At 37.4% G+C, this 11,712-nt stretch overlaps 1 protein-coding gene across 1 annotated transcript; it reads right to left on the reverse strand.

Annotated features, from left to right (window-relative positions):
• Positions 1-3,027: 3,027 nt before the first annotated feature.
• On the reverse strand, positions 3,028-10,895 carry LECT2 (leukocyte cell derived chemotaxin 2). Its single transcript, XM_032837645.1, has 4 exons — positions 10,790-10,895; positions 9,226-9,322; positions 8,062-8,207; positions 3,028-3,257 (listed from the first exon to the last, which is right to left on the reverse strand). The coding sequence occupies exons 1-4, from the start codon at positions 10,833-10,835 to the stop codon at positions 3,091-3,093; spliced, it is 456 nt and encodes a 151-aa protein (XP_032693536.1). The 5' UTR covers positions 10,836-10,895; the 3' UTR covers positions 3,028-3,090.
• Positions 10,896-11,712: the final 817 nt, after the last annotated feature.

Raw genomic sequence — 11,712 nt, forward strand, 5'->3', positions numbered from 1 at the left:
TAAATCTTCTCACCTGTTAAAGAAATTAGAATTAGGATACCTTGTGGTTTGTAAGTGGTAACTTTTAAAAAAAGAGCATATTTTCTGTATTTTTTTTTAAGAGAGTTACTTGTGCAAGCATTCTCTGCAGCGTGCCACATCCTTTCTCACTTTGAGCTCTGTAAGAATGGGCATCTTTCCTTCTTCAATTTTGTGTTTGGGACTCTCAGACCGCTGTGTAGCACATTAGTAAATGTGAGTGGGGCTGAAATACTGGTTAAAAAAAATCAGATTCTCAAAGACAGTTGTTACTATTGCAGATCATGTGATTTATACCTTAGGATTTCAGGAGAGTACAGAAGCAGCGTATTGTAGGGCACTCAAGGTCTGGTTAGGCTAACAGGACACACATGGAGGAAATGGCATAATTGAGAGGAGGGTCAGGCTCTTTGGAGGTCAGAACAGTGGTGGAAATACTGAAGAAGTGAACTCTGGTCTCACGGGATAACGTGATGTGTAGTGGAGGGGTAGGGTGGGAGTATACCTATCTGAATAGTAGGTGATAGGATGCCTGTGTTGGTTTCACTAAAGCGCAAAACAGAGAGGGACAGATGAAAGGTGATCAAGGTGGAGTTTCTCCCTATTGCCTGCTAGCACAGAACGATAATGAGTACCTATCGCCTCTCGTACATTGAGTGAGATGTTGCCACTCTAAATGGTGGCCTTTAGTAGTGGTCTTTAGTGGTGGTTTTTAGTAGTCGGACTTAGTGAACTAAGCACTATAAGAACTCTTAAAGGCAAACGCAGTAGAATTGATCAGCTCATTTTCATAACCCTGGTTGGTCTAACTGCATTTATAAATTCAACAGCAAAGATTTTTAGGATAGCCAAAATCAAGACAAGAAAATAGTATTTTTAATGCTTTATCTAATGAAAATGTCTCCCATTTACTTTGGAAGTCTATAAAAAGTACTGTTTACTTAAGATTAGAGGATTCTAGATTAAAATGGCCACTTATCTTGTTCTTCCATTAAATTACTTTTCTGGAGAAAACTCAAAACATTTTACAAGTAAAAACTAATTTTGTTTGCATTATTATCTTAACAGCCATCAAGCCTAGTATGTGTAACAGTTCTTAAAGTATATTTGACAGTCATTTTCACTAAGGAAAAATATGTTATTCAGTACTATTCTGTCATTTGAACCTTAACAATACTTTAAACTGAACGTTTTGACACTCAAATCTAAAAAGGAAAGGAAATTTTAAACAAAACAAAACAGCCCTCTGATGAAATGCACCAGAGGGCGCTGTATGCTGGTTCTTTCTAAGAGCAGTCCTTTAGTCTAAAGTTTGCATTTCCATTTAACAGCTACAAGATAGCTTTATGGAATGCTAGACAGAAGGCATCCGTCTTGCTCTACCTTGGGGAGGCTCTCCGTTCCAGTCAACAGGTCTGGTTTTTAAAACAATCACTAAATAAGGTTGATTATTTGTTGTTCGGACGTCTTAGGGCTCCTTTAAAAATTGTTTTCGAAGTCTCTGTGCTAATTTCTATTCTGTGTTCTGAATGAGAACACAGCCTAGTCTTTTAAAAGCAACTTTAATTTCCGAAAACAACCTGAAGTGATTTGGCACTAAGGAGATTAATAAGGTAGATGATCAAACCGAAGTGTTGGTTATAGTTCTTTTTTAAAAAAAAAACAAATTAAAATTCTTAATTTGTTAGCCTTACATGAGATATTATGATCCAGTAGAGAATACTATGTAATTGCATATGGGAACGTCCCAGTAGAGGCTCTGAATCAAGAGTCATCATGAACTCTTCTTCCTGACCACCCACCAGCAAGTCTTGTTACTACTGTCACATAATATAATAAATACTCACCTCCTAGCTGTAAAATGAAAACATTGACATGACAGTAACTTAAATGTTTCTTTGTAGCTTCTCTTACTTAGTCCTGTGGTAACGAGTGTCCATTATTTGCTTGATTTCCTTTAAATTTACTCTTATCGCATATATGTGTTCCTAAAAATTACATTTTGGTTTTAATTGTTTTGACTTTATAAAAAGAGTATCCAACTATATATAATCTTTAGGACTTTTTTTTTAAACTTAAAATCATATTGCTGTGATTCATCCATTTTGTTGTTTAGCTGAGGCTCATTTACTGTGACCACTGTATACTATTCCATTCTGTAACTAACTCATAGCTCACTTGTTCATATCAACTGTAGTAAGCGTTTGAGTTGTTCCAGGGTTTGCCATGACAAATAGTGATATGAATGTTCTCATACATATATCGTAGCATACAAATGCAGCTAATTCTCCAATAATAAAGCTCAGTTAATTACATTTTCCTCTAGCACATCTGTACTAAGAACAGAATCTTTCTGCTGGAGTTTTCTACATTCCAAAAGGATTTAAGCAAGAATTCATGGAAAGTTTCCAGGATGATAAATTCCTGTAATGCAGTCTTACTGAAATCGAAAATACTGATGTATTTTCTTATATTTATGTTTAGAAAATGTTTTGCTCATATAGTTTGGGCAAGTGCAGATGTGAAAACCAGCGAATTCTGTCTTCTCTGTGCAAACAGTTCACCCTTTGACCGGTTTGACAAACCTGAGGTTATTGCTGAAACTCTTCCCTACTTTTACTCAGAGTTTAACTCCAGTTTATTCACTTAGTATTTATGAAGTATGTATGTGTGTCCAGCACTGTGCAACACTCTATTCTTGTACCAGGAGAACAGCTTCAGGTTTTTTCCTATTCTTAGGCAGAAAGGTAGCTAGTCTTAGAAGTGTCAAAAACGTGGTCTGGAGAGGCCAGAATTTGTATGTTTATTTATCCTGTGTATTTAGGACTGAGAAACTTTAAAAAACAAACAAGTAAAACCCCTCAGATCCCATAGGTGACAGAAAAATCAGAGAACTCTCAGAAATTAGTTGACAAACATTCAAGTGTCAATGAGTTGAAATAAAAATGCTATTTTCTTTCTTACATTCATCATGTTTTTATTTGGACACAAATTTCTTGAAGAGTAGGATATGCATCCAGGTTTTTAAGAAGATGGTTTTCTATTTAGAAGATGTGGTCATGTGTCTTCCACTTACAGGTACACGGTAGGATCACTCAAGTCACAGTTTTCAATATGTATGTGGGATTGTATGCCAGGATAGACTTTCTGCAAGGGCAGTAGAGTTCCTAGTTTTTCTCCCTTCTTGATAGAGCCTTTATATTTAATTGGCTTAATGTAGAACATTTTAATACAGAAACCTAAAATAAATCAGAAGTTAATTTAGTCAATATCTGGGTTTCAGTAGACTCGAATCAGAAATTCAAAAAATAAGAACAGAAATGAATGAGAAGACAAAAAGAAATGAGACTTGGTGGGGTGCCTGGGTGGCTCAGTGGGTTAAAGCCTCTGCCTTCGGCTCGGGTCATGATCCCAGGATCCTGGGATCGAGCCCCATATCGGGCTCTCTGCTCAGCAGGGAACCTGCTTTCCTCTCTCTCTCTCTGCCTACTTGTGATCTCTGTCAAATAAATAAATAAAACTTAAAAAAAAAAAAGAAATGAGACTTGGTTGAACTCAGTGAGGGAACAGAAGAAGACATCAAAATCATATCAGAGATGAAGACTGGATGTCTGAGAGAGTAGATTAAATGAAAATTTAATGAAGACACTGAGGAATAGCAGAAAGCACTAGGCTGCTGAGAAAATTGAAACTTTTATCATATTTTTTTGTTCTTACCCAGAATAATTTCAACTCCAAGACCTAGTTTAATAAAGTGCTTAGATTTAAAGGAAAAAGAAAAATGGACATAATTGGCACAAGAATGCAAATTTTACTAAGTACTAAAAAAAAATTAAAAACAAAGACCCACCAAATAAGTAAGGTTAATTTAATACCATAATTATGATGTAATATGACAATGTTGGGACGCTTACATGAGGTAAATCTATAAATGTTAACTCCTCTGTTTAAAAAAAAAAAAATTCCTACTGGCTTGAAAAGCAAAACCCAGTTCTTTGTTGTATCCAGTAAAACACAATACAGTGTTAAGTTACAGTGGGTTAAGCATTCATTTCATCTCAGGTCTTGATCTCAGGATCCTGGGATAGAGCCCCATATTGGGTTCCCTGCTGAGCAGGGAGTCTGCTTCTCCCTCTCCCCCTTCCCCTCCCCCTGTTTGTGCTCTGTCTCTTTGTTACTCTTGCAAATAAATTAATTAATTAAATCTTTAAATAAAAAAAGAAAAAGGCAAAAAATTAAGGGCTATATCAAGATTTGTCAAGCAGATGGAAATAATAAGACAAGCAAGGGTTATGATTCTGTTATCAGAGAGCAGAACTCAAGCCAAAAATCACAGAAACAAGACAAAGGAGGACAATTTATACTGCAGTTATACTGCAATTAAACAAGACAAAGGAGGAGAATTTATGCTATAATATGCAAATATATACAATTATTTATACTGGAAGATACAGCAGTTACAATTGTCCATGGACAGATAGCACAGAAACCATGTATAGAAAGCAGAGACTATCTGAGATACTGGAAGAAATAGAAACCCACTAGTGATAGAAGATTTTAACACACATATCCGTGGGCAAGTGGACAGAAAACATAAGAAACGCCTTAGAATTGTAGCTATCCACCATGGTAACCATTAACCACATGTGGTTAGTCTGCACCTGAAATGTAGCTAATCTGAGTTAGATGTACTTAAAGTATAAGATGCATGCTGGATTTTGAAGACCGTACAAAGAAGGTAAAACATTAGTAATTTTTATGTTGCATTTTGAAATAATATTTTAAAGATATGTAGTAAAATAAAACATTAAAATTAATTTTCATTGTTTTTTAACTTTCTTAACATAACTACTAGAAATTTTTGAATTATATCTGTTACTTTTATTTCTGTTGGACAGTACTGCTATAGAAAATCTAAGCAAAATCAGTACAGTATGTTTTAGGTACACGTTAAACAGAATATGTGCACAATCTCAACAGTATGACAGCTACTAATACAACAGTGCAGGGAGACCTAAATAAATGGAGGCTATAACATGTTTACGCATTGGAAGTTCATTACTTTTAAGATCTCCGTTCTTCTTGATTTGATCTATATAGTCAGGGCAAACCCAGTCAAAGTCCCAGCAGAATTTTTGGTGGAAACTGATAAGCTGATTCTATAAAGTATCTGGAAATGCAAGTGACTAAGAATTGTCAAGGCAATCTGAAAGGACAGAAGTTGAAAGATTTATACTATCAGATATCAAGATGTATTTTAATGCTTCAGTAATTAAGGCAGTGTGGTATTTGTGCAAGATTGACACACTGACCAATGAAACACAGTAGAAAGACCAGAAACAGACTTATTTATATTCAGACCACAATTTATGACAATAGATACTATACTGCAATACAGTAGGGGAGAAAACAGTCTTGTCGAGTTAATGGTACTAAGTCAGGCACCAACATGAGGAAAAAGATTTTGATCCCTACCTCATTCCTTACACAAAACCAAATCCCAAATGGATTGTAAATTTAAATATGAAAGATGAATGTATTTTTATGATTTTAGGGTGAGAAATGGGTCTTAGATAAAAAGTATGTTAACAATAAAGGAAAATACTAAATTAGATTGCACTAAAAATAAGAATTTTGTATTAAAAGATAGCATAAAGAAAGTGAAAGGTAGAGCCTCCTCAGTGGCTCAGTTGGTTAAGCGTCTGTCTTTGGGTCATGTCATGATCCCAGAGTCCTGGGATTGAGTCCCACATCAGGCTCCTTGCTCAGCGGGGAGCCTGCTTCTCCCTCTCCTTCTGCCTGCTGCCTTCCTACTCGTGATCCCTCCCTCTCTCCATCTCTCTCTCTCACTCTCTGTCAAATAAATCTTTTAAAAAGAAAGTGAAATGTAACTCATGAAGTGGGAGAAGATATTTACAACACACAGATCTGACAGAGGACTCGTATGTACAACATACCAAAAACTCCTATATACCAGTAAGAAAAGTCAGAAAATACAGGGCAAAATACTTGAATAGGCACCTTGCAAAATATATTATCCATGTCATCAATAAATATGAAAGGTGCTCAGCTGCATTAGCCATCAGGGAAATGCACATTAAAGCCAACGAGATACCGCTGCATACTCATCAGAATGGCTGGAATGAAAAAAGTAAATAGCATCAAATATTGTGCATGGAGCAACTGGAACTTTTATGCACTCCTGGTTGGCGTATAAATTGGAAGTACTACTCGGGGAAACTGTGGCAGTGGTGGCTAACATGGAAGGTGAACACAGCCCAAGTGACCCAGCATGTCCATTCCTACAGCATTCTGCCCTCACTGTGTCGATGCCAATTATGCATCCTGGAACTGGGGAAATGGCCACAGAGCGGGTGTGTGGACACACTGGGACCACTGTCAGATGGACCCTGATGAGAAACTACATTGATCACCTGACCCTGAAAGCCTCTAGTCTGACTGGTTGACCACAGTGGCCTTTTGGATGTCCAGGATTAGTGTTCTCTTTGAGCGAGTATCCAGTAATCTCTGAGAAGCCCCGGTGTTTCTTCTTCCCCAGTGTGCACCCATCCTGCAAAATAGCTGCAGGTCCCATTGAGGATAGCGAGAAGTAAGTTTTACGGTATAAATTTTTGGCCGAGTGACAGAGACCTTCTTCAAAAGGACCCAGTCCTGGTTTCTTTCAAGGGGCTCTGGGATCATAAACTGGCTCGAGCCTGGCATTTGGTAGCGGGTAGGGAGAGGTTTTGTGTCCCACTCTTGTAATGATTGAAGTCACAATTTTGTTCATCAGAGTTCCCATTTACACAAATAAATCAGGTTTTAGTAGGCTGCCCATTTGTTCAGCTCCTGGGTCACCGTAATTAACCAGACAATGCCACAGATCTCTGTGCTTCAGACGAATCTGATTAGCACTTCAGCTGTGTTGCCCGCTGGGTAACCATGCCAACCTTGGCCTTGCCTCCTAAGTGCACCCTGTCCAGTGGCAGCAGTTTCTCTTGTCATTTCACGCATACAGAGGACAGCCACCATAGAGATCCCTGAGGATCTGACGTCCCTCACAGAATGTTTCTTACAGCCAGGATGAGGGCAGTGTCCTCCAGGCCCACTCCCAACAGGACTGCACATTTATGTTCGTTACAGGACATGTGCAGGAAAGTTCACAGCATCTTCTTAGTCACCTAAAACTGGATGCTACAGAAATGTCCATTTAGAGAAGGGTAATTACATACATGAAGATGTATGCATATAATGGAACAGTCTGCATCATTGAGAACGCAATGGCATGCAAAGCGAATCTTGCAAACATGAGTGGAATGGAAGAACCCCACAAAGAAGACTGCATTACTGTCTAATTCTGTTTATATCATTTCCCAAGATAGGCAAAACTAGTGTATGGTGGTGTAGTGATTATCCTTGTAGGAGGAATGAGTATATGTAGCACAGGGGGAGGTTTCTGGGATCCTGCTGATTTTGTTTTTTTCCTTGATTCGGGTGCTGGTTACACAGGTGTTCTCACTTTGTGAAAGTTTAGGAGCTGCGTGCTTATGCTTTGTGCACTTTTCTCTGTGAATGTTAGACCTCAGTGGATTTAAAACAAACAAACAAAAAAACCCAAAAAACAGATAAAGAATAGGCCCATACCTGGAGTACTCGATGACCCAACTTTACCTAGAACATAAAAGCCTTGAAAATATTTCTAGTCAACTTTTGCAGAAATGCCATCTTAGAAGTGTGGGATTTTGGTAAATGAAAGTATCTGTTTATTCTAGTAAATACTCTTGAAAGTGATTTTGTTTGTAGACTATTAGACTAAACCACATGGGCCACAAGAAGAAAGTCCTTCGATTGGCTGTGGGGTTAGGTAGAGTGTGCACATAAACATCTCAGGGGAGGGACTTTTTAGTTTGGTACCCTATGTTCTCTATTATAGATGTCACCATTTTGAATTAAGTATGAAACTTCAGTATATGGCAAATGCATTAAATAGATAAGCATCAAACATTTCCAGTATGTGTCCCAGGTGTATACAATACCTCTTACCTCTTCCAGATATCCGAACACCATTATTAACGGCATTTTTGTTTTTATATGGCTTCTCCTGGCCCACAATCATTCCGGTGAAAGGTGCATACACGGTGGATCCATCAGAGCACAAGACATCCACACCCTGGTGAAGCTTGTGAGTTCTAGAATGTAAATAAGAATGAACAGACTGAGGAACTGCCCTTGGAACTTTTTTGTCCAGAAACGTGGTGTTAACTCGTTCCCAGGCTAGGATATCAAACCCTAGAACTGGAGAATATGTTGCGATGTCCTTACTCTTCTTTATCTCAATTTTAACCTCCCCCACTGAAGTTAGTAATAACCATATTGTAAAGATTAAAACATTTCAGATAGTATTTGGTATGTATACAACCTTTAATAATTTATGAACTATGGTTATTATATGGCATTTTGGGGAAATGAGCCAATCTATGTAAGTAAATTTTAAAGATACATGAATCTTGACCCCTTCAAGTCCACTTAAAAAGTTGTCTTTTTATGGAGAACTATTATAAATGAATTACATTACCCTCATCTTACTTTTGTCTCAGTAATCCCAAAGTGATTATAAACATCATTTACTGTTGGGGCATGTGGGTGGCTCCAGCTATGAAGCATCCAACTCTTGGTTTCGGTTCAGGTCGTGATCTTGGGGTCATGGGATGGAGCCCTGTGTTGTGTTGTCTTCTCATTGTGGAGTCTGCTTGGGATTCTCTCTCTCCCTCTCTCCAGTAAATAAATAAATATTTTTAAAAAATCATTTACTGTATATGATATTTTAATACAGTGAGTTTAATACTCCTGAGTTTATCAGAGTGAATGGAGCACAAACACAAAATGACCCCAGCTTGTGAGATTTCTAAGTTGTCTCTGACAACCCTCACTGTTGTCCTTATGCCCACTCTTACCAACCTCTTCTCTTCTGTAAAAGGCCAGCACCTGAAAAATCAGATTCATGATGATTGTTGTATGTTTGTTAGCCTCTTTATTATATGCTCTGTTCCCAATTCAGAGTCCGTCCTTGAAGCAGAGGTCTTGGAAGCTGCTCTAAAGGCATTAGTACAGCTGCTTTCACCCCTGGATCCTACTGTCAGCTGCTTTCACCCCTGGATCCACTTGAGGCAAGGACATTAAGCAAAGAGGTAAGAACCATAAGAATACCTTTGGGCTGTGTACTGGCCACAGCCGTGACTATCACATGTCCTGATCTCATTGGAAGACTTGCCAGCGCAGATATTAGCCCATGGTCCAGCCAGTGCTAAAAAAGAGAAACATGAGAAGCAGGTTTTCTGACCTCACATATTTCCAGTCTCTCTTTATCTTATATGTCTCCCAGTGGATTCAAAAATTCTGTTTTCACTATTGCTTTTCTCTTTCTGTAGGTTATGGGCAGGTCTTCCTTTTAACTCCTGATTCAGATGGAAAATTAGCTTTTTCCATGGCCATAAAATAACTGTTTTATTACATACAGTGTACTTGTAACTATTTATTTGTAAGCATAAATACATCTCCACCATTACAGTCTGTTTCAGATTATTGACTAGTGAGTGACTTAGATTGTGCGTTTCAAATTTTCTTTGCTTATTACTTTGGACCATTATGTTCAGGTTAAGCAAAAATGAACAACGTGGCTCAAAGAAATAATTGTAGAAATTCTAAAGTAACTTTGAAATGTTTCCTTACAGCAAGTCTTAATAATCAAATCCAAGAAAATGTTTGAATTAAAGAGGAAACAGACTCTGAACTAGCAAAGTTTATTTAGCACTAAACAAATCTCTTTCATATTTGCAAACATGGAAGAGGGAGATTCTTAGAAATAAGAACATGTCAGACCAATTTAGAGTGGAAAGAAAAGAAAAGGGAAAGACGGAAGTAGAAGTAATTGTATGAAAAATTGTATAGCAGTAAAACATGGAGAAGGGGCTGGCTCTCTCAGTGTATTTTGTCCACACTTGTTTGAGGTATAGCTTCTCTTTAGTATGGTAAGCAGTAAATACTCAATTGAGTTAAATTTCCCAGGCTTTTGGTGGTAATATTCATAGAGAGATGCAGTTAGCAAACTCATCTTTTTATTTTGAAATAAAATAGAAGCAAAAACAAGAATGAGCTAATTTGATTGTTGATCTTATTTAAAGATATTTTACTATTCATTGATATACGTGGTATAAGAGGAGCTACAGAATATGGCCTTTTGTATATATAATCTTTAATATACTTTTTAGATGATGGGTTTCAGATGTCTTATACATTTGAGCCAAGCTTCAAGTCAGTATCTTGATCGAGATATAATACCATCACTTTGGCAAAAAATATTTATCCCTGGGAATCGAGGCAGATATTAGACAACTTATTAAATGACTCTTTTTCTTCTCCTGACTCTTAAGGGAGTGTTTCCCTTCTCTTAATCCATACCAGTTGCTATTATCAGGAATTCTCCAAATCAAATTCTCACACAGACTTTTTATTTTCTAATGATGTTCCAATTAAATCCTAGACCAAGATTGTTAAACTTTTCTTTAAGTCCTCCATTCTACTTTTCTGTTTCCCTCATTAAAGAGTGGAAATCATGGAGGACCTCCCACACCCAACCATGTATTCTTCCTAGCCCATTTTTAGTAGTCAACCATGTGAGTTTCTATTGTGGTTGTGATATTAATGACTTTCAAATCTTTTATTAAATTTTTTTTCTAAATTAGCCAAGTTTCTAAAATTGTTTTTGACTTACCCGTTGAAATCAAGACAGCAGAAAGAAGGACTCCTGTGGAAAACATTTGGCTTTTGCTTTCTTTATGATGTTTCTTCCTCTGACAGTTTGAATTGCCCCCACGCTCTTTGAAAAAGAGCCAAGTTTGAATTATTTAGCCTCAGAATGTTGCATCTCTCATTAATTTAGTGTGAGATGCACACAAAAAATATGAGAATGAAGCAAGTCCTAGTTGAATATTCCCTGGGTACCTATTTGGTTCGCATGTAGGACCTATGTAAAAGTGTTTGATCTGGAGAAGAAAGTAATTTTATTGGAAATGCTGACTAAATATTAACAGAAAATGATAAGGCTAGGTGACTGTCTTCTGGGCTGTGGCTGGCTTCCTGAATGGTTGTGTATGTAGAAAAAATACAAAAATATACACAGATTAACTTTAGGATAATAAGTACCTCTGAAGAGGGAGGGAAATAGAATTATGGAGGGGTGTACAGAATGCTTAAACTCTAAAATACTTTGTAAAAAGCATGAGAAGCCAATGGATCAAAGTGTGAATTAATCATCAGAAGTAGATATATGGTTATTGGTATATTAATATATGTGATTTTCTGTATATTTCAAGTATGTGTCAACACCTTCTTCTTGTAATGCTTAATATGTATGAGGCCCTGGGATTTTTCTGTGGAAACATGCCCATGTAAATAATTTGTCAGTGGCTGCAGGAGACTGAGATTGTTGCCTCAGTTTTCATTCCCTGCATCCTCACCCTTCCCATGTTCTCTTCAGAGGCAGGGAGCTTTCCCAGCCTTTGCTGTGTGTCTCAGCTCTGCAACCTGCTTTGACCAATCAAGTGAGACACAAGTGACAGTTCATGAGTAGAGCCTGAGCCCTACAGGGAATTGTCTCTCCCCTTCTTGTGTTCTGCCTTCACTGTGCAGACAGCC

Source organism: Lontra canadensis, unplaced genomic scaffold (assembly GCF_010015895.1).
Source record: "Lontra canadensis isolate GAN:19392208 unplaced genomic scaffold, GSC_riverotter_1.0 scaffold99, whole genome shotgun sequence".
NCBI classification, from domain to species: Eukaryota; Metazoa; Chordata; class Mammalia; order Carnivora; family Mustelidae; genus Lontra; species Lontra canadensis.